A 23993-nucleotide genomic window follows, 5' to 3' on the forward strand; every position below is an offset into this window, starting at 1 on the left:
CCACCAACAATATGCTACCTAAATAACAATTTTAACACACATTATTATGGTGAGTACGATGCCTGCGAGAGTCATTTTTCAAGACCAACTGGGAATTCACCTACATCGACCAAACATCCTAAATTGCCAAGGACAGGGGGGCTTCCAGGACATGGGACTTTCAGTGCTAAAACCAGAAAAATGTCAGAAAAGTCAGGACCACTTGTCACCCTAATTTCAACACAACCTTCTGTGCATTTTTTTTTGCAATTATATTCCTTGTCAAAAACAGTGACGTTGTTTAGGAACTTGGAACAGGGTGGTTAAAAATAACACCAATGAGGAAATTCCTGTTAGTATTCTAATTTTACAAATGATGGGGAGGTGATGTACAGAGAAGCTAAGTAACCTGCCTAAAACCATTTAGCATGTAACATGCAGATCTGGAATCCTTGGCCACTGTGTATCTTGCTTAAGCACTGTGTATTATTCACATTTTCTGAAGCTGGCAAGGAGAGGGGCCTCTAGAGTCTTGCTGCTCAAAAGTTTCAGCCAAGAACCAGCAGCATCAACATCAACTGGGAGCTTATTAAAAACAGAAAATCTCAGCCCTGCCTCCAAATAAGAATCATGTTATGCATTTGACCAACACCCAGAGGCGCTTCACAAGCACCTCTAGAGAGGCCCTGCTCTAGAAGACTGGTTTGCAAACATTCTTTACTGTAACCTCCTTAGGCTGGGCACAAGACTCCTTGGCTCATCCACTCTACCCATTCTAACTTTCTCAAACCAGTGTCATAGGATCAGGATCAAAAATAAATAAGTAAAACAAAGAAAACAATAATGTGGTTTGTAAACATCATCCTAGAAATAAAATAACATACAGAAGGAAATTCAATGAAGTTGCAAAGGAAAAGAAGTGTTCCTTTTGGCAAGCTAGGATGCAGCAAGTGGAAAAAGTTGCTTGGTACGTGCAGCAGCAACTACAGGGGAGGTATTGCCTTTGATAGAAAACTAGAAAATGTATGTATGAAATAAATGGTTTCTTTTTTAAAAATTTTATTTGAACTTATAGTCAAGTTCCACCAGACAAGTCTTCAGAACTTGTTTCTTGTGACACAATAACAAAATGAGAAAAAAGTAAATTTAATTTAGTCTGCTGCCTATGATCTTTAAGCGTTTTGGCTTTGCATTCATTAGAAACATGAAGGAAGACGAAAATCCATTGAGCCAATCTATTAGCTGTCAAATTGCACTTCCAGGGAACTAAAAGAGGTGAATGTTTAGGAAGAGCTTCAGTTTGTACACTTTCTTTGAGTCTTTGACAGCAAAGTCTGACCACATAGACTTGAAAAACAGTGTTATAAATGGCTTATGAAACATTATTTTATTCCTCTTAAATGGCAGTTATTTCATCCCCACTTATATAGATTGTAATTGTCATTCTGTTCTTATGTTTTGAAAAGACTTGATTTTAAGAAATGCAGCTCTGTCAAAGGAATACCTTTAAACAGTCTCACACTATTTCTCCGCACAAAAAAGAAAGTTGAGCAGCCAGGCTTGTTTGCCTTTATAACTCCAAATCTAACAATGCCTGGCACATATCGTTCAAGGAATGTTTGTTGAATAAATCAAAGAAGAGATAAACCAATGATTCAGACATTAAGTAAGGTCGGTTGGTTCAATTCTCCATTCCCATTTCTAGTATAGATACGAATCACTAATCTTTCCAATGTAGCCTCAAAGCTTTTATGGAATAAATGAGCCCCACTCTTCCTGAGCATTGGAAGCAACAATCCCTGACCTTGGTTGGGAATGGGGACGACATTCTTTCTTCATAACTTCCCACTTTGAAACATCAATGACAAGGACCACCAATGGATGCCAATACTAACCCATCTGTTAGTATTACTTACTTCCCTTCCTTTCCCACGTCCCCAGTCATTCTAGACTCTGGCTGAGGATCTCCGGCGCTGCCGTTTTGTCATTGTTGTCGTTTGTTCCGTGTCTATCTCTCCCTCTAGACTGTGAACTCTTTAACAGCAAAGATTTTCATCTTTAGAATCTATCCCAATACCTAAAATATAGCATGGTAATTCCTCAAGAAATGCCCAATGAAATAATAAATGGGTAATACAAAAAGCATTTTCTATTCGTATGAGGTCCTTTCAGAAATCACAGAGGTAAAACAATTATGGAAAATGCACAAATCCTGACCAAGTGTGAAGTAATTTCCACCATGCTTCCAGGTTTATATTTTTAAAATGCAAATCTGTGCATGTAACAACCTGCTTCTTAAAGTCACAAATGGCATCCAGTTGCCTTTCAGCATCTTTAGCATCATCTAAAAGCTGCTCAGGAGTTTACTCTCCAGCTTCATGCCCTGATAATTCCCACATCAGAACCCTTCCTCCAATGACACTGAACTACTTTCAATCTCCTGAAGATACCAAGGTTTCTCACCTACTTACCCACCTCTTCCCCTTGAATATACTGCTCCCTCTGTTAAAACACGTTTTACATGTTTTTCTCCAGCTTTCCAAGTCTTACCTATTTTTAAGGATTCTACGAAAGAGCCACCACCTCCTTTAAATGTTTACTGACCGCACAGTTTCCCTTCTCTCTCAAAAAGCTTCAAGGATGCCCATTATAGGCCATAGCATTCTGTGTATAGCTTTATAACACCATAACCCATCATATGGTAATTAGTTTCCCTTCCTCGTCTCTCTAACTAGGCTGTGGACTCCCTGCAGATTTCAGCCTGTCTTTATCTTTGGAATTCTTAATGCCTAGCAATGTACCTGTATCAATAAATGAATGCACATCCACAGAAGATGCTCTGAGGCAGGGGGTGGAGATGAGTAAAATGGTGGTAAGATGGTAAAATGGAGATTTGTAACATACCTAAAATATTTAGGCCACATGGTGGGTACTTTTTATGTATTATCTTGTTTAATTTTCTCAACCACCATAAGCAGGTAACATTATCGTGCCATTTGACAAGTGAGAAAGCTGAGCTACAGAGACACTAAATCATGTTTGAGGTCACACAATGAGTATTTCCTGGCAGTGCTAGGATTTGAAAGCAGGTATATTTTATACCAATCAATTTGCTACCCTGCCTCTACCACCTTTCTAAATCAGTATTTTACTATTTTCTTATTTGTTTAGACCATTCACAAAAATATTTAAGGTCTTACACTTTGGGTGGGTAGACACAGCTTAAGTACCCTGGACAAGTGCTATATTAATTGGGAAAACGGACTTTGTTGCCAGCAGTCACATGGGGTTTTTTTTTTTTTTTTTGTAAGAATTATAAAATTTTGTAAACTGAAATACAAAGACCAGGCCAACGTATATGCTTTATGATAAATATCAATAACAATTTACTTGACTGAAGGTAATACAGTGGACAAGTCATGCATACATTCCTTTGGGAGGTACATGAGAGCAAAGACATAAAGTTATTTCCCAACAAAGTGACGGATTTGTTTTTCTCTTGGTAAATAGCCTCTTCAGACATAGGTATTGAATTGTGCATCAAAAACAATGTATAGAAACCTAAGCTCAAATTATTTATAAAGGACATAACATATTGTTTTCAAAAGAGCAAAACACATATATTATTTCCTTACAAATAAAGCAAAGTGGAGAAGTGAGGCAAGCCTCCTGAAAAAGAAATCTCTCTTCTTTGAGCATTTTATTATTTTAGATAATAGTTACTTTTCATTATTCTGTTTTTTGAAAGTAAACAAGAACACTTCATCATAAAATGTCCAGAAAAATCAAATGGTGTGGGGTGCTGGGAGGTGTGAGGAGACAATCTGAATCACACCTGCCTCATTCTTCCATTTTATGAGATATATACAGGTCTCAGTCATCGAATGCCATGAAGACAACTTTGGCTAATAACCCAAACCTTTTTCAAAGAAAGCATAGAATTATTTTGGAACCGAGAATTGAACATGGTATGAAATTTTCCTCCAGTAGAGAAGTTTACAAGTCCCTTACATGCATATATAACACAAGTTTGAGAGTGTGCTTTATCCCATTCTAACCCACCAAGTTTCTAAATGTATTTAAGAGAGCAGTGAGGGACTTAGAATTTCCACAGTTCCTGAAGAGGAGATTTCAAAATCAGCTGACCAAAGTCTCCGATTATAAACAGGCTGCTCAACTCACTGTGGGCCAACTGGCACTAAAGGTTGGTCACGGGTTCCCAGGCACAGAAGAAAATGCTCTAAGTCCAGTCAACACTGGGAGAGCACTTATTTGGGTTCCCAGAACTAGCACACAGTGGGAAAAAGGATTAATGTTCTCTGTGGACCAGCCATCTCTGTAGGACCTGCAATTCAACCACTGAAACTCATTTGAGAGAATCAGGCTTTTATAAGCAGATTTTGTTTGGCCTATGGCTTGGGAAATCTGGAACTGAGCCCTGAAAAAAGACTGGTCTTTATCAAACTGGCAAATATCTTTTCCATGAGATGTGCAAAAGGGAGAGTGCTATGCAGAAATATACAGGGATACCCATTCTCCACTGTACTAGGATTTACTACCACAGAATTATATACCACGGATTGGAGGGACACCCCTAGATTGTTTTGTTTTTTAATCAACTCAAAGTCCTTTTAATGTTCGGTAACCTCCTGATTTCAGAGATGTTATCTATTGCAAGTTATCAGCTGCTTTCTACCTCCACTTGTAGTATAAAGTCAAATTCCAGATAAAAGTGCAACCATGAAAGGGACAGTTGTTGAGTGGAGAAAATGAAAATAAGGACCAAAATAGCAGACTCTGGCCATTTATCAATTTTATTGTTTGAAGTAGCTTCTCTTCCAGAGCACTGCCTAATTTGGAAGTGGGGCTACAAAAAGTAGTCAGGGATATGGACAAGTGTTTCAGAAGGCAGAACAATAAGAAAATGAGGGCAGATGTGGCTAGAAGGCTTGAGCTTTAGACACTAACAGCTCTAGAACTGGTTGTTAATGATATGTCTCAGAGGTTGACATTGAAACTATATTACACTATCATATTCTGTAAGAATTTGGCTTATAAGATGATTTATATGCATTTTAATTTTATTTGGCATTAAGCCATTGTTAAGCCAGTGCAAACTATTGGCTTAAAGCTGAAGATTCTGGTATTTTGAATAATAAAGTCTAGTTTTCTCAGTAATATATAGACTCTAGCAAAATTATCTCATTTTAAAAGTCTCACAAATGATGTTCTATGTTTCCGTCAATTGCAACATGATACTTCATATATTTAAAGGCTCAATTTTCTAATTTTTCTTCAATATTGCAACATCTTGGCATTTCTTTCAAAAGCCAGATATAAATATGATAATGACTGTTTACAAAGCATTCTGAGGTTTTATAGGTTTATAAAGAGCCTATATCTAAAATGAAAAATTCCTTTTTAAGACAGCCTTATTTATGGGGGCATAAGACATATAGACTATGGTATAGGCAGTGTATCATCTAGTTTGGTAACATTTATATAAGTAAAAGTGGTGGAAAAATTGTCTTATCATATCACATCTATTTTTATAGTTGTGCATTATGAGAAATTATAAAGAGACAAAAATTTGCACTGGTTGGAAACACTATAGAAGCATATTTAAATGAGCAAAATACAAAATGGTTTTACAATTCTTACCATTTTCAGAGACTTTAAGCCTGGATTTTTTTCCAGATTAAACTAAAATTAAAATAGTAAATGTGATGATGTGAACATTCTCTGTCACTATTGTTGCCAATATAAACTGGCACAGTTTTAGTGGAAAACATTATGGCTGTATTCATTTTTAAAAATCTTAAAAATGTGTGCCCTCTTTGACCTACTACCACTTCAGTGGAAAGCAACATATTCATCAAGGACCTCAAAAATGTGCATATTATTAAAACTAGTATCCTCACTTCTAGAAATCCAACCTGAGAAAATCATCAGAGAAAAGTTTAAAGACAAACAGAGATGTGTGAACTTCCATGTTATTGTTAGGGAGAAAACAGAACCATTCTAAATGTTCAATAAAAAGGTAATCATTAAATAAATTAGAATATTTCCAACATAGAATATTACATAGTCAGTAAACATGGCGTATTATAAAACTTAAATGAGGGGAGAATAATTTTAAAAAAGTTTAATCAGGAGACAAACGCTAGATAAATTTAAAATTTTTGTTTTGAAATAATTATTTTTACATGAAATAAATAAAAGACTGAAAAGTAGCATACCATAATTTTTAACAATGGTTATCTTCTGCTGGTGATTTTAATGTTCTTTTTTATATTTTTTCAAATACTCCCATTAGCACACATAGCACACATCATGTCTATTATCAATAAGCAAAAAATGTCAAACACTTCAGTGCATACCTTATGATGGCTTTGACTGCAAATCTCACCACTGTGGAAAGCAGGAACAGTGGTGTGACCAGGATGTGGAAGAGAGACAGTGAAGCAAAGGCCTCTGCAGGTTTCAGATTGTTTCCACTGGCATACGCATGGGTCACAAACGTCTGTGCAAAGAAAGGAGCTCTTTAGAGAAAGCTGGAAAAAGTTTGACACACGCGTACATTCAGTCTTATCTAACCCACCAAGTTTCTAAATGTATTTAAGAGAGCAGTGAGGGACTTATATTCTGCTACGCCAGTATGTCCATTGTAACTATGATAACAATGACTTCATCCAAAACTCCCTAATTAAAACAATACTTGCTTTTGGTGAGTCCTGAAAGGTTTACCTGCAATTATGGTGGCAAACTTATGAGAAAGTTAGAAAAAAATTCTACTTACAGATTACATAATTGACTCTGTCAGTTACTAAGTAGGAGGAATAAAGGGGTAGAGAACCCAGAGTTTTTGACAACCAGTCAAGCCCTTTCCAAGCAATACTAAATATTCCAGGAGAAAAAATAATGTTCTCTTGTTTTGGGGTCCTCACTGTGGATCTTTACTAAAACTGTCAGTATTAATACCCAAAGAATACTTATTTACATTTTTTATTGAGACAGGGTATCACTTCATTGCCCAGGCTGGAGTGCAGTAGCATGATCATGGCTCACTGCAGCCTCGACCTCCCCAGACTCAGGTGATCCTCCCACCTCAGCCTCTCAATGAACTGGGACTACAGGCATGCACCATCACACCCAGCTAATTACATTTCTACAAATAATACCAGGTGCCGAGTTTGTCACTTTAGTATGAAATATAATGCAATTATAGGATTTTCTGGTTGATGATCTGGCTCCATCCTGTTGTAAGAATGTCTGGGAACTAGATCATTGAGATTAGAACAGTTAATTCCCAACCACTGTTCATTTTGCAATGTTTGCAAATGTACCAGTGAACATTTGGCAATGTTTTGATTGTTGTAACTGAGGTTGCTACTGGCACCTGGTAGCTAGAAGCCAGGGATGCTGCTAAATGTCCTAACACAGAGGGCAGCCCCTAGAACAAAATTTATTTGGATCAAAATGTCCATAGTGTCTTTATTGAGAAAGTCTGGATTAGAACTCTTGCAACGGAGACGGCAATAGAAGGAAGTCACAGAGGTGAGGTAATATACATTACTACCCACACATTCTTGCTCATAAATCATTTACAACACCGACTTGGTTTCATTTCTAAAAGCAAGAAAAAGTGTCTTACAGCAAGAACAGCTGCTATGGGAATTGCTGCATTCATGAAGACTGTGGAAAGAAATAAAATGCATTAGTTTTCATTGAACTGTGAAAACATTTTCAGTAACTTTAATCATCTATTATTGCTTTAACTTTCTTTGAAGACAGGAAGAACAAAGAGAATTAAATGTCATTGTGTCTGAAGTCCACAAACACTTCACAGTTAATATCTACTTGTCTGCAGTTTTATGAGCTCCCATACATTAGTCTTAACCAGTATCTTTTGTTCTTTATTGAATTTTTTTCTTACGAAATGTTAGAATTCATATAAAATCATCCTTTAATGATAAAAATTATTAGAACTTAACAAATGTGTATTCTAGAGAGGGGTTACAGTCTATCTTTTGTTTAGTCCACTAAACTAATTTAAATATGTGAAATCAGGTTATTACACAGATTAAAAACAAGAATTTGATATCACTTCAAGTTCTCTTTCCAGCAGTGATATTAATATTCATTTATGACCCTTTCAGTTAATAAAATAACTCCATATCCTGGACTCTCTGCGTGTCTAAATATCTCTCCTGGAATATATTTAACTATCATTGGATCAACATGATATGCCTAGTTGAAATAAGAAAAACTCACATTTTAGCCTGAAATACTAGTGTTTAGAAGTAACAGTAAAAATAAAAATCCAAGTTGATGATTTATAGTCAAACAGTCATAAACTATAGAATTTTAGGAACTGAGAAACCAAAGATGAACTGAATTGCTAATAACAGAGCCAGGCAACAGCAGAGTGAGAAGCTAGAATCTAATTATCTTAACAGTAGAGGACTCGGGTTTTAAAAATCTTCTGCTCTCAGGAATTATCCTTACCACTGTACATAGAACAGAATCAGACTGTGCTTTTGCCAGTCCAGATATGACTTAGTTGTCAAACATAGACTCAACAGTACCACGAATCCAAACACTGATCTGAGTTTTGTAATAACACAGATGAGGAGCCACATTTCTGTCTCAATTCTTTCTCTGACTATTGTCACCTTGTTTTATTTTATTTTAAGTTCTGGGATACATGTGCAGGATATGTAGGCTTGTTACATAGATAAACATGTGCAGTGGTGGTTTACTACACATATTAAGCCCAGCATGCATTAGCTACTTTACTCCTCACTGCCCTGCTCATAGGCCCCAGTGTGTGTTGTTCTCCTCCCTGTGTCCCTGTGTTCTCATTATTCAACTCCCACTTATAAGTGAGAACATGTGGTGTTTGGTTTTCTGTTCCTGGGTTAGGATAATGGCTTCCAGCTCCATCCATATCCCTGAAAAGGACATGATCCCATTCCTTTTTACAGTTGCATAGTATTCCCTGGTGTACATGTACCACATTTTCTTTATCCAGGCTATCACTGACGGACATTTGGGTTGATTCTATGTCTTTGCTATTGTGAATAGTGCTGTAATAAACGTATGCAGCATGTATCTTTAAAATAGAATGACTTACATTCCTTTGGGTATATACTCAGTAATGAGATTGTTGGGTCAAATGATATTTCTGGTTCTAGGTCTTTGAGTAATCACCACACTGGTCTTCCACAATGGTTGAACTAATTTACATTCCCATGAACACTGTAAAAGCGTTCCTATTTCTCCAAAGCCTCACCGGCCTCTGTTGTTTCTTGACTTTTTAATAATTTCCATTCTGACTGGCATGAGATGGTATCTTGTTGTGGTTTTGATTTGCATTTCTCTAATGATGAGTGATGTTGAGCTTTTTTTCATGTTTGTTGGCCACATAAATGTCTTCCTTTGAGAAGTGTCTCTTCATGTCCTTTGCCCATTTTTTAATAGGGTTTTTTTCTCATAAATTTGTTTAAGTTTCTTGTAGATTCTGGATATTAGACGTTTGTCAGACGGATAGATTGCAAAAATGTCTTCCCATTGTGTAGTTTGTTCACTCTGATGATAGTTTCTTTTGCTGTAATGTCACTCTATTTTCTAAGTGTATTCTTTTCTTTTAACCTGCTTTGTAGTAGATGCATATGAAGCACTTGACATAGTGCCTGAGATGGAGTGTGTGCTCAATAAATGTTTGTAGTATTCATTATTTTCTTTAATCTTTACAATCCTACATGGTAGATATTATTACTAGCTCATGTTACAGATTAAGAAACTGAGGCAAGGAGGATATAAGTAATTTTCTAAAGGCCATACTACTACAAAGTGTCAGAGCTAAGATTTATAGCCAGCTCTGTTCAACTCACCACCAAAAAGACTGTACTGAACAAAATAATAAAACTTGAAGTGATCAAACTGGAATTTTGCTCCATTGACTCAAGAATCCCAGCTGCCTATCAAGAACACAGGATAATGTACTTTACCCCTCATTACTTCTTATTGTTCTCCCCTAGGATGGCCTCCTCTACCTTCTCTCCTCTTGGATTTGACTCAAATACCAACCCAACTCTCATCTCTAGAGACACACAAGCTGGATTCTCATCTCACCTCAGCTCTTTAGCAGCTGGATGATTTGAAAGAAGTTCAAGCTACCTAAGTTCTGTATACATCAATCTTTTAATTTCTAAAGTGCAGCTAATAATAAAATCTAGGCCAGGCATGGTGACTCATGCCTGTAGTCCCAGCACTTTGCGAGGCTGAGGCATTTGAGCCCAGCAATTAAAGGCTGCAGTGAGCTAAGTTTGCACTGCTGCACTCTGACCTGGGTGATAGAGTGAGGCTCTGTTTCAAAAAATATATAAAAATAAATAAATAATAGAATCAAAACCCCTGGGCTGTTGTAATAATTAAATGAGATGGTATATGAAAAACCACTTATGGCAATAGTTTGCTAGGTATACTCTCAATATATCTTTGCTGTTGTTGCTGTCATTATTTCTGGCTGCATCCATCCTTCTTAAGAGAATTTCAGTCCTCTGAAGAGAAAGATGTATATCGAAGGGGTCACCAACTTAGAGTAGTACAATATAAGCAAGTAAATCTTGATCAGCCTGTCTTCTAGCATTTTGACGCCGTGTTAGTGGTGCATTGCTGGAAGATAAAACTCCTTCCAACTTTACGTCTAATACATCAAGCGTTCGGATTAGAATAAAAGAGTTATATAAGCCAAATATTTTCTCTAAATCTATTTCACAAAAGAAATGTTTATAATCTTTAAACTCTAAAGGAGTTTGTAATTCAAGAGGAAACAATATATAAACTTCCCAAATTTTAATTTGCTAAAGGTCTTGGGAGCAACAGAGATAAGCAAAACTGACACATAAATCAAACCAAATATCAGTGGGAGTAGTTTTCCTAAGTTTGTGTAAATTATACTAACATAAACCCTGTTATTCATGAGAATACTCAGAGCCATACTTTGAGGGAAAAAAAAGCAATATTTTTGAAACAGTTGCTTTTACAAGTTAGAGTTGAAGATGAAAGAACTCTGTATTTTGAAATTCTTGAAAATATATTGCAACAAAGGGTTTTATGTGAATGAAGTTGGGCTTCCTTCACCTGAAAATGATATAGTTTTTTCTCCTCAGTTTTCAAAAATGGCTGTATTTTCTTGATAATCTTCAAGAAAATATCAAATCATAAGCTCCCAAGGAGACAAGCTAGAAAGCTGCAAATATTTTTAACCCTTTTCCCATGTAGAAAATAAAAAGTGTAACTCACTGCCAGTACTCATTTAGTTTTACATAAACACACTCTTTGAGGCTGAAGCAAATCTAATTGATTTTTAATGTGAAAATAAAATGTAAAAACTGTTCTTGGAGTTATTTCTAAACACAACTAACAAGAGAATTGTCACAATCATCTGAATCATCTATTTAGGAAAAAATCGGATTCATCAAATGAATCTTCGGCCAACGCTGTTCGAGAAAGATGTTAACATCACGCGTAAGAATGCTATGTTTTTAGGATTTGACATTTTTAGCGATTGAGAGAGTTACTATATTTTGTAAACGGACACACCACTACTAAAAACAGAATGCTACAAATAGAATGATGCCTTTTGTTTCCAGAGTCGATATCCTAGAGTGATGCAAAATAATAATAAAAGCAAGATGTTTTGTGGCAAAGTTTTCTCGGCGTAAAAGCTGCAGCCACAAGCGCTCCCTGTGAGTATTCTGAGACAAAAGCAAAAAGAGTTAAAGAATCTTTGGGGACAAGAAGATCAATCATAATGTGGTCAAATCAATTTCAGTAAACACATTTTTAGTGAAAACCAACTATTTATCCTAACTGAACTGATACAAGGGTTTTAATCACAGTTACTATTATCATCACTATCTTCATTTTACTGATGAAGAAAACCAAGGATTTCAGTTTGTAGAGTAACATAGTCAAGGGCACACTAGTTGTGAGGAATCAAATCCAGGTCTACTTGACTCTAAACCTGTGCTTACTTTGGTCTTTAATTTAAATGTAAACAGATAGCCTCGTGTGGCTGGCGGCTATTGGACAGCACATGTTTAGAAAATAAATAGGTGTCCTTGAAGAACTAGAATGTTTCACTGATCACAATCTAAACTGAACAGACTGTTGGTTATTCTAGTTGCCCTTAAAGTCGCCTGTTCTTACAGCAACAGCAACTTACTGGAGAGTGATGTATAAAGTGCAAAGGTTTTGAGACTAGACAGTTCTTTCATTCTTGTTTCCTCCACGCTTTTGCAGAAAATGTGTTCCCAGGCATACAATTTCAGAAGTTTGATGCCTTTCAATATTTCATTTGTTTTCTTCAGTCTCTCAGTGGAATAATCCTATAAAACAAAGAAAGAAAAATAATACTAGTTGCATCCAAGTGAATCAGAAAGGCAGGACCATGTAATGGACGGGGATTGAGGAGATTTCTGACTGGTCATGTCACTCACTAATTAGGTTGTGAAATTCCCAGGAGAAGCAGTTAAGCCCTTTGTGCTTCATGAAATAAAGAGTTTAGTGAGATGGCCTCAACATTTCTTTCCACCTAAAAACATGTATGTCTCTGTTGCTGTGGTTTACATAAAAGCTAAAAACAATTTTCTAAAGTTTCACATGATTTCCTTGAATCATGTCTGCAGATAATATAGACATAAATTTAAATAATTAATAAGGAGACTTATAATGACTCCTAACATCTAACTTATTGTCTTCTCCAGTCAACTCTATCACTCATACTTACGGGAAGAAAAATAATAAATTTAAGAAAAGTTAGTGGGCTTCTTATTTGAAAATATGAGGGTACAGTGTTATGTGCATTCATATTTCATCTTCATAATTCAGTTATTGAAACTAAGCCTATTATCTTAGCTATCAAGAGATTTCCACATACTTCTTTGTAAGCTCTTGGTTAAAGCCTAATTTAGATTCACTTATAACTTGCAATAATTGTAGAGAGATTTGTAGCAGATACAAAAGCTTCAATTTAGCCAGCTGTTTTCAGCTTCCTTTATCACCACATGTTATACTAGAATTACTAACAAAGTACAATGTGACTAATTAGCTATCAAAGGGGGCAGTAGAGTGGTCAAAAGACAGATAAGAGAAAGCAAAAGTAGCAAACAGCCTGGTTTTTGTTCAACGTTTTGTCTTTACAGGGTCTTAAATGCCTATCAAATGATTGTTCAATGAGTAAATGATTATGGTATGAATAGCTAAACGAAAGACAGATGTTTAGGACTCATCATGTCTCTCTTAAGCTGCTCTTCCACACCTTTCTGTATTTGTGTGCTGGAATAAAAAGGATAGATGGCTCAGACGGAAATAATGAGTAACCTACCTAAAGCAGCAGAAAAACAAGTGATAAAAATCGCTTGCGTGACATACAACTCGCTTGTCACAGTAGAAACACGAACTTGAGAAACAATCCCGTCAGTGGCAGCGTCTCTACATTTTATGCCTGATTTACAGACAGCCTGGCTCATATTTAATCAAACTTTATTTGTAAACATGCTGTCAACAATTTTATTATTTGCAAATATTTCCCTATAAACAGCAAATTCATGCTCAAATAAAATGATTTCATGGCAAATTGAAGCCAGAAACGGTCAGTAACTGGGCTTTTTCTTGCTTGCCAAGTTGACCAGAAACATATTCAGCAAGAGCAGCTGCCACTGAAACATGTCAGTGTGACCCCACAGATCTTCACATGGTTTGAGTCTACCCTAGGGAAGAATAATTTCAGAAGCAGCAAACTTGACCCTTCCCTTGTGCCTTGATCCATTTCTTACACGTCAATAACTGACATTCAGTAGCCTCAAAGTATGCTTAAGAGGATTCTTTAGACAAGTGATCTAAGAAGACTGAAAGCCTTATCACCTCATGGTACTTTAAAACATCAGGAACTGTAATTCTAGTGTTTCGAGTCGACGATCATCAAGTTTTGAATTTCCAATCCACTTTTAAGAATTGTTTTTGTAACGTGGAAAATACACATTTGCTGCCGAAGAACTGAAGTGAAATATAATTGTTTCCAAATTTTCTTGAGTGGCATGTATTAATTTCCTACATTATAAAATTAAAACAACATTTCTCGATTTTTGTATTTAAATTTCCAAAAGATGTTACTTACAAGTGTACTTTTCTGAGCCTCTGCCAACTTCGTAGCAATAAAGTACTGAATTGGCGCAAGGAGCACAATGACAGCTGCACCAACCAATGCACTTGATCCAAGTAAATTATAGAGCAGAATCACGCCCATTATGATCTAGAGAGAAAAACACACGGAAAAGGGAAAATGAATGGGGGTGTGGGAGCCATTGTATGAAAGGAAATAATTTTTAGTGTAATTGTAGTATTTCTTAATTATTGTATTAAGTTTATTTGGAAGTCAACGGTATTAAGGTTCTCCAGAGGGACAGAATTAACCATCAAGTCAACCCAACTGTGACAGTTGGGTTTTACTCTGATTTATTTGGGGAAGGCTAAGTGCTAGGAATGTATTTTTAGTACGATAATCTGTACAACTGATGTCAAACCAATTTATTGCATGAAGTTGCAAAGTGGTCCCATGACGTTTTTGAGCTTCTAAAGTAGTTTTCAAATTTTTAAAAGGGCATAAATTTTTTCTTGAAAATGCTGTCACCCACCATAAATTTGATATTCTATATTCTCTTGGAATTGTACTAGCTTTTCAAGGCTGAGAGGATGAAAAACAGCGGGCAGCATCATGTGAGTAGAGGGTGGTTGTCTGGGGGCTAAAAGAGAATGAGCTGAGCTCCTCACCTCCTTATGACTCCAGACGTCACTTACTGACAAGAAGACTGGGGGTAACTAAAACTGGTAAAAAGCTAAAGTTGGTGCCCTGTCTTATTATACTTCTCTTTCCCCAAACCAAGGGCAAAACCATTCAGACCTATCTTCTCTGGTTTGCTATTGTCTTCTTTTTCCTTTAAAACTCAGAATTTACCCCTGCTTTCCTATCCTCTCTCTCTCTGATTTATCACTGCTCAAAACATCAATTAATGAACTGTATCCATGCAGTTCAAGTATGTAATTTATGCCTATATGCTAATGGTAATAGCTTAATAGCAGCTTTCTGGGGGCAATGTCACATTTACTGCCTAGCTAATTAGGTAGTTTGGGAAATCCAATAAAAACAAAAAATTCCTTAAGGTCATCCATGATGCAATCATTCAGAGATTTTTGGTGCACTTGAAATAATACCACCTAGGCAGCTACCTAATCCACCTTTATATAAGTACATTTTGATAAAATGAGACAAAGTACATCTTAAATCCTACTCTGTGCCAAGCACTGTGCATACTACACACTTTTATTTGCCTTGGTTTTCTATTAAAAAATGAAAAGGCAAGCAATAAGTTAAAAATTAGCATCTTCTTTATTACTTTATGCACTTTAATAAATGTGAGACACAGGGACTTAGATGACAGATTGTATCAAATAAGATCTAGTGCTTGAGCTTCATCTACAGAATGCAACACTTGAGATAATTAAAAATGTCCAGCTTATACAGAAAACCTGAGTATATTTCTTTTTTCTTTTTTTTTTTTTTTTTTTTTTTTGAGATGGATTCTTGCTCTGTCTCCCAGGCTAGAGTGCAATGGCGCAATTTCGGCTCACTGCAATCTCCGCCTCCCAGGTTCAAGCGATTCTCCTGCCTCAGCCTCCCGAGTAGCTGGGATTATAGGCATACGCCACCACATCCAGCTAATTTTTTGTATTTTCAGTAGAGACTTGGTTTCTCCATGTTGCTCAGGCTGGTCTCCAACTCCCAACCTTAGGTGATCCTCCCACCTTGGCCTCCCAAAGTGCTGGGATTACAGGTGCGAGCCACTGCACCTGGCCTAAAAACTGAGTATATTTCTTTTGCCATTTTTAGCTAATTAGGGGAAGAAGAAAACATGTGTCTTTAACTAAAATGTTATTTTACATAGGAAATAGCTAAATAGCACTCCAGTTTGTCACTGTTCCTACCGTTTTATACAGTTTGCCATTCTGCAATATACTAACTATTGAAACTATGGGATTGATTAAAGCAATTACTCTCGTTTAGAAATGCTATAAGAGAGCTTGCCAAAATAAAAGGGGTCAAACCATGGCTCTGTGACTTACATGAATCGAGGCGATAATACTAACAACTAACAATTACTGGATTCCCAGGAAATGCTGAGCACTCGCTAGATGCTATAGACCTATTAACCGATTTAACCTTGACAATTCCCACAACTGTACGAGAAAGATACTATTATTATTCTCATTTACAGTTCAGAAAACTAGGGCTTTGAGGAGTTAAGCCCTTGTGTAAATGAGGGGCAGGGCAGATATTTAAACCCAAGCAGTATAATTTCTAATTTCTCTTTCTTAACCTATGCTATAACATTTCTGAGTCTCAGCTTCCTTTTCTATAAAAGAGTGTAATATTTGCACATTCAAAAACTAGCCACCTTTTATGGAGCTAAATGCGTTACTGTTCTTTTTATTTCCTCTGCAAACAAAAATCATACTTATATTGATCTACCTACCTGAACAGGCATAGCCCATAGATTGGGACACAGGAACAAAAACCACATGAGTTGATTAGTTTCAATGGCAACTAAGTTGTTGATCTGTCCCAGAGTCATCTCCCCCATGGATAAGTTAGACGTAGAGAGCCTAAGGATTTTATTATAAATCATGGCCTACCAAAAAAAAAAAAAAAAAAAAAAAGAGTACATAAAGCTCTACGTTTAAAACTGACACTATGATTATTTTCATTGAAAATAAATAACAAACATTTAATTTTTTTTGAAAAAAAAAGAAAAGAAAAATTCTATAAGGTCATCTTCTTAAATCGACCACTACAGTTATTTCTATTTCAGTATACTTATTTCAACAAAATACGGACTTATTTTTTCTAGTGATATGGTAAAAATATGCATTAAACTTTAAGCATAAGCTCTAGAACAAACAGAAAAAGGCAAGTAATTGTAAGATTTCAAAAAATTTTTCTTCACATTATTTTAAAGTTATTTTTAATTCAACAGGTTTATTAATTAGCTGTGTTTCTTTCATTAAGTAGATCATAGAAACGTTGTCGTTGTAATACCAAAATGAAAATGGAATGAAGAAAGAAAACTGAAGCTATTATTATTCTTATCACTGAATGGTATATAGCATTCTTAGGAAACAAATACTATTCACAGCCTTTACATACCAGCAGAGCTCCACGGAGGTTAATGCCAGTCTCTATGGTTACATAGTAGGAAGCCTGCAAAAATGTCCTTTGCAGAATAAGAGCCAAGAAGAGAAGAACTGCTAGAACATAAGCGTTTTCAAGAAATTCCTTTGATGAAAGGGTTTCTGAAATCTTGTCCCAAAAGAAAAAAATGTGACAAATTAAAACTCATCTTTTCATAGACCAGGTGTACAGTTTGCATTTACTATAAGATGCATAATATTTAAATATAAAAATTCAATGTATGTGTAATACAGCAGTGAAATACAATGCAAACCAGTGAAATACAATACAAATCCATAAAATCCCTGATTAATGAGTGACGGAAATGCCTAATTGAAGAAAAAAAGGTAAAACGTATTTAAAAAAATTAGAATGCATTTCCTGCAAAGGTATATCCAACTTTAGTAAAATGGTAAGCAGTAAATAAAAAGGCAAGTTAGTTTACACTCTAATTTGGAAGTAGAAGCTACAAAATTGATAGCTGGTCAGCAAGACCAATGGAACAAATATACAATTTTGGTAGCCTTATTAGTTTAAAATAATTCTACTCAGTTGCCTTTTTCTGATTTTCAGATATCTTAATTTATACTAATAAAATAAATAGCAAATTGTAAAATAGGTAATTTGTCTATATCACCCATGCAACACTACCAGTAACAAAACATGACTTACAAAATTTTGTTTTAGTAGGAATATGACTGAATTCAGCCTAAGGATATCCAAAATTGATTTTTGTTTGTAACAATAGCATATGGTAACTTGTTTGTTAGAAAAGAAGGAAAGATAACATTTAACTAAGTACATTATATCAGTTTGGACACTTTATTTTCTATGATTTAGACCTAGTAGAATTTTACTTCTGGTCCCTTCCTCTTTTTTCATGGGAATATATACAAATGTATAAGTCCTATTCCTTCTCAGCAAAACATCGGACTGATATGTGCAAGGGAGAAGGGTAATGGATAAACTCTGTGGAATTTAGATATCTGTATGTAATTAGGCTAGTAGAGACAAAACATCACCAAAGTGTATTAGTGGTGAAAATACCTGGTTCATTTCAATTATAATTGAACACTAATGTGTGCAAGGATCTGGGCTAAGCATTGTGAACACAAATATGAATGGCTCACCGTAATTGTTTCATAAGCTTACAACCTAGGTAGATAAACATATCTCTAAGTAATAGGCTTCAGTAAGTGCCAACATAAAAAGAGTGTGTTAAGGGACTGTCAACGGGGGTCAAATTCCAACTAGGACAATCAGAAAAGGCCTCACTGAAGAGGCAACATTTAATGTCAGTTCTCATATTGCATAACATTTTAATAGGTGATGGAAAGATGGCAGGAAATCACATTGAGAGAATAGAAAAGGAAAATGGATTCGTCTGGCGATAGTTTTCATCTGTGGAACTACGAAAATCAATGCTTATCTTGGAAAGAAACTAGGAAGTTCACAATGCAGTCTTTATTAAAAATAGAAAATAAAAATTATGTATTTATGATAGTAAACACATAGTATTTTATACTATTAGCCCCAATATAATAACATAATATCTAATAAAATATCACAATGTGACTTGCCCTGATCATTGTGAAACAGGGTGGTGGTTTTTATTATATAGGAAAAGAGAGGCCGGGCGCGGTGGCTCAAGCCTGTAATCCCATCACTTTGGGAGGCCGAGACGGGCGGATCACGAGGTCAGGAGATCGAGACCATCCTGGCTAACACGGTGAAACCCCGTCTCTACTAAAAATACAAAAACTAGCCGGGCGAGGTGGCGGGCACCTGTAGTCCCCAGCTACTCGGGAGGCTGAGGCAGGAGAATGGCGTAAACCCGGGAGGCGGAGCTTGCAGTGAACTGAGATCTGGCCACTGCACTGCAGTCCGGGCGACAGAGCGAGACTCCGCCTCAAAAAAAAAAAAAAAAAAAAAAAAGAAAAGAGAAATGTACAATATTACAAACCACATTTCTAGTGTTATTGGTCATAGGCCTCTAAAGAAGTGATTCAGCCAGCTCTCATGTAAAAAAATTCTTTAAAGGATTGCTATAAAAATTAAATAAAACAATCAATGTGCAATTTCTACACAAAATTTCTGGCACACAGTAAATGCTTGCTGAATGTTTACAGGCTCTGAATCTGAGAAATAATTCTGTTTGGCAGATTCATTCAATGAATAAATACATAAACACGTGATTTTTTCTAAAAGGAAAATTACTGTTTTCTTTCCTTTAAAAAGCATTCAATTCTCTGAAAAAAAAGAGCCTATTTGAACAACTCATAAAACTGCATTAATAAAAAGTGACAATTACAATGAAATCCACCAATAATATGTTTCCTTTGAAAAGCACCAGGAACTTACTCCAGTTGTGTTGTTTGTCCTATTCTGGGTTTCATTCACACGCTGAACTATTCCAGAAATACAAAGAGGTCCAGCAAAACCCAGTAAGTCAGCCAGATAGCGGAATGTGCTACTAAGTAGAATTGGTCGCCCAAAAGCTCTGTACATTGCAAGCCATATAGATGGAGTCCGATTTGGATGATCTGCAACTTTTTTCTGGAAAAAAAAGAAAAAAAAAAAACAGATGTAACAAAATAAAACTGCTTAGAGCAGTAACTAATCTCAAGTATGGAAATTCCTTCTTATACTTCAAAAATATTTTAAGGGTTTAAAAATTGATGTTAAGGTGTGCCTTTCAACACAGCATGCATAATTCTGTATCCTTGCCTTCTATGCAAATAGTAGCTACTGAATGCATTTTAATAAAATAGAGAGAATGAGAAGTAAACAAGACAGTTTTTCTAAGACTCTGTATTATTTTAGTTATCAAAGGATGACACAGGATCCTTAAAGCCTAATTCATTTTCACTTTTCTTTGATTTGGTAAATGTATATTTGTCATGAAAACTGCCAAATAACATTACATAGCAAGCAAAAGAGTAAAGCACAAAGATCGAGGTTACAGGCAGACTGGTCAAGATTTCTGGAGTTACTAGATTACCACAGGTTTGCCTATCCGATGATTGCAAACTAAACAAAACAGATTATCCCAATTTCAAGTTGTTTCTTCTCCATGGTATTTCTTATCTCCCTGAATGGTAGTCAATACTTTAAAAAATTATGGTAGATTTGTGTTTCCTAGGTATTCCTCAAAGACATGCAAAATGAAGAACATCATTTATACTTAAGTCAACTCGGCTTCACACAGCTACAGTTGTTTGTTGTAAATACAATTTTAAGACCTGAGCAATCATCGTAATTAAAACTTAGGGAGGAGGTAGATAAAGTTTTTTCACTGTGAGAAGGAAGTCAACTCACTGGAGTAGAGTTCAACTACGTTCCCAATGCAACCCCCTGTTAAAATAAATGGTTTGTTTTCCAAAGTTTATGTAGACATTAACACACCAAGTTCAAGCTAATCTCTCTTGTAAAGAGAACTCAGAAAAATTAAGCTATGCTTAGGCAAGACTGCAAACATCTTTACTTTAGCAGTTTTAAAAATTTTATGCAATACTTTTCCCAGAGGTGAAACCAGAGAAATGACTCAGATTCATTTGTTGTAACCTTTTCCTGCCATTTAATCTCATAACACGTATTTCTGACACAAAACGGAGATTATTTTCATCATTTACCATAAATGCTTTGTTGATCTTGATTGAGAACAGCCAAAAACTCGTGAGCTGTTTTACCATACTCTATTTCCTTCCAGTGTGGTTGAGAATCCTAATATTTTAAATGGCAATGATATTTGCAGATGATTGCAATAGAAAACACACCTACCACTGCGGGTAGCATGCGTGACTATTTAGAATGATAAAAGACAAAATGAAAACACTCAAAGACTCTCATCTTTAAATTTGTTAAAACAACAATGAATACTTAGGAAAAGTGCCAGAGGAAGCCAATTTTGGCAGTCACGTAGGACGATACGTGGAAGAGGCAGACAATGTCCTTTTATTTAATTTAGTCTCCCATTTGGAACTATAGAAGCTACATTTTAGTCAGTAATTAATATAAGGCTTTAAATTTCTTAAAATTGATTATTAGTTGGTATCTATTTGACCTCTTTATATAACAAACTTATGCTTGTGAAAAGACAATACCAAAAATTTCATGAGTTATTAATATTATATGGTAATGGATTAGTTGTACATGATCATTGAACTTAATTCTTACTTTCCACTTGGTGACATGTCCCACAGAAAAGATAGTACTCACTCTATCCTTCCTCATGTACTAATTGAGCAAGTAATAAAAGTATACTTCATTGGCTCTTCCAGTCTTCCAGCCCCAATTAACATGATTCAAAAGTACAGAGGAAAACAGATGAAGGAAATCTGCTTCTCCTTTACCATAGATACGATTTAAGCTTTGTGTCATTTTATTTTTTATTTTTTATTTTATTTTATTTATTTATTTTTTTTAGACAGAATTTCACTCTTGTTGCCCAGGCTGGAGTGCAGTGGTGCGATCTCGGCTTGCCACAACTTCCACCTCCCGGGTTCAAGCAATTCTCCTGCCTCAGCCTCCCAAGTAGCTGGAATTACAGGCATGTGCCACCATGCCCAGCTAATTTTTGTATTTTTAGTAGAGATGGGGTTTCTCCATGTTGGTCAGGCTGGTCTCAAACTCCTGAGCTTAAGTGATCCACCCGCCTCGGCCTCCTAAAGTGTTGGGACTACAGGCGTGAGCCATTGCGCCTGGCCTAAACTGTGTCTTTATATATATATGAGTGTGTATATATATGTGGGTATATATGTGTGTATATATGTGTGTGTGTGTATATGTATGTATGTGTATATATGTATGTATATATGTATATATGTGTATACATGTATATGTGTGTATATGTGTGTGTGTGTATGTATATATATATATTTTTTGAGATGGAGTCTTGCTCTGTCACCCAGGCTGGACTGCAGTGGCCCAATCTCGGCTCACTGCAAGCTCTGCCTCCTGGGTTCATGCCAATAGGACCATTCTCTGTAATTAAGCACATAGAAGACAGATGCTAAATTACCTTTTGTTCTTCATATGCATCTTTCAGGCAAACATAATTTGTTACTGCTCTCATTGCTATTGGCAATTTTCCAATTGCCTTCAGATCAATAGGCTTTTTATGAGCAGTTATAATAAGTGTGTTCATCCACCAGTATGTTGCTTTTGACAGCAAATTCACAAATGGTTGAAGAAATCTCACTCCCAGATCCTGGAGGTCTTCAGGAGGCTTTACTTTCTGAGGATTCATGAAGAATACGTATCTCTGTGGCAAGAAAAATTCCACAGTTTAACAATTAGTCCAATTATTTTCCACATATTAAAAGTAAAATTTCAACCTTTTCTACATTTTCATTTGACCAAAATTTATATTTTAAAGCCTCCTTCCATCCCTTTCTGAAATATTCTTTGAGATACTTCCTTCTGTTGTGACTAGACTAACTAGTTAATGCCAGAATTTTGCATGTAATCCTCTTGGGGTCAATTCTGAAAGATCAGTTAACCTTTTAAAAGATAGTTTTTACTAAGAGTCAATGTTTCATGATATCCTATGATAGGGGTCAACCAAATGAAGGTTTTTACATTGTTTAGATATTAAAATGTGTTAACACCATTATTGAGTCTCTTGATCTATGGTTTCCTGATGTTAACTGACTACTCTCCACATTCATTGCAGCATATATCTTTCTACTCACTGATCAAGTTCAAAGTTCTCTGATAAAAAATGAGTACTGGAAAATCTCTCTCTAGTATCTCACACAACATAACTGACAGTATTAAGTGGTGAAAAGTATAATCGATTTGCAATTACAAACCAGGTATGGGTCTTGACCATATTACTTTGGATATATAACCAAAGCTATCTCTACATGTTTCTTCATCAGTGAAATGGGCAAACTGGATTACACTGTTTTCTTTTCAGTTTTAAATTTCTGAGAATGCAATATTTTGCTTAACCCAGGGGTGCTTTGAGACCAATCATGGATGATAGAACTTTCTCCTCAAAACAATTTCTTCTGTAATATAAACTGAGCATAATATCTGACACATAGCAGGCATTTGATCAATCAAGATTTGTGAATGAATAAATAGTTTCTAGGGTCACACTGAGATTTCTGAAACATTGATGGCCTGAATTTAGTGATTAGTTCAACTTTATTTTTATATTATATAAATCAAATACATGTATTCATCCTTGTAAATACTAATGATTTCTGGCTAACTGTAATCTTTTATATTGGGGTCTTGAATCCAAATAACTAAACAAAAGCCATTAGCTACATACCCTGACTCGAATGACGTTGATCTCCACAGCCATCAAGAGCCCATTCAAGATGACCATCATGCCTGTGATGCAGAAACGCAGGTTTGATATGTCCAAACCAGACTGACAGTATTTAACCAATTTTATTGTTTTGGTAATAAAAGCCATTACCCAATACAGGAATAGGGCTGAAAAGAAAAAGACAAAAAGAGAAAGATGCAATCTTTTCTTAAACTTCACTAGCATTTGAATGTAATTATGACGCTTTTAAATAACAAAGGCAATTTTATGTACGATATTTCCACATGGTTTTACTTGGTAAGAAAACAACATATATGATTTAGTGTACTTCTAGAGTTTTGAATTGAAGGAGTAATAAGTTCAAAATGTTGAGTGCTTCCACCCTGACCATACACAATAGATGGGAGGACGTAAAGAGATATATAATAGGATAAA

General features: G+C 35.7%; 1 protein-coding gene across 4 annotated transcripts in view; it reads right to left on the reverse strand.

Annotated features, from left to right (window-relative positions):
* Positions 1-23993, reverse strand: part of ABCC9 (ATP binding cassette subfamily C member 9) — a 140161-nt gene that overhangs the window by 92156 nt on the left and 24012 nt on the right. For all 4 annotated transcript variants that reach the window (XM_010361201.2, XM_010361200.2, XM_010361202.2 and 1 more), the window contains exons 6-14: positions 23559-23725; positions 22296-22538; positions 19637-19831; positions 17252-17404; positions 16581-16736; positions 14168-14302; positions 12215-12377; positions 7634-7674; positions 6360-6502 (exon numbers count right to left, since the gene is read on the reverse strand). In XM_010361201.2, the coding sequence (XP_010359503.1) occupies positions 6360-6502; positions 7634-7674; positions 12215-12377; positions 14168-14302; positions 16581-16736; positions 17252-17404; positions 19637-19831; positions 22296-22538; positions 23559-23725 (1396 nt within the window). The remainder of the gene's footprint in view (positions 1-6359; positions 6503-7633; positions 7675-12214; positions 12378-14167; positions 14303-16580; positions 16737-17251; positions 17405-19636; positions 19832-22295; positions 22539-23558; positions 23726-23993) is intronic.

This window comes from Rhinopithecus roxellana, chromosome 10 (assembly GCF_007565055.1).
Source record: "Rhinopithecus roxellana isolate Shanxi Qingling chromosome 10, ASM756505v1, whole genome shotgun sequence".
In the NCBI taxonomy this organism is placed as follows: domain Eukaryota; kingdom Metazoa; phylum Chordata; class Mammalia; order Primates; family Cercopithecidae; genus Rhinopithecus; species Rhinopithecus roxellana.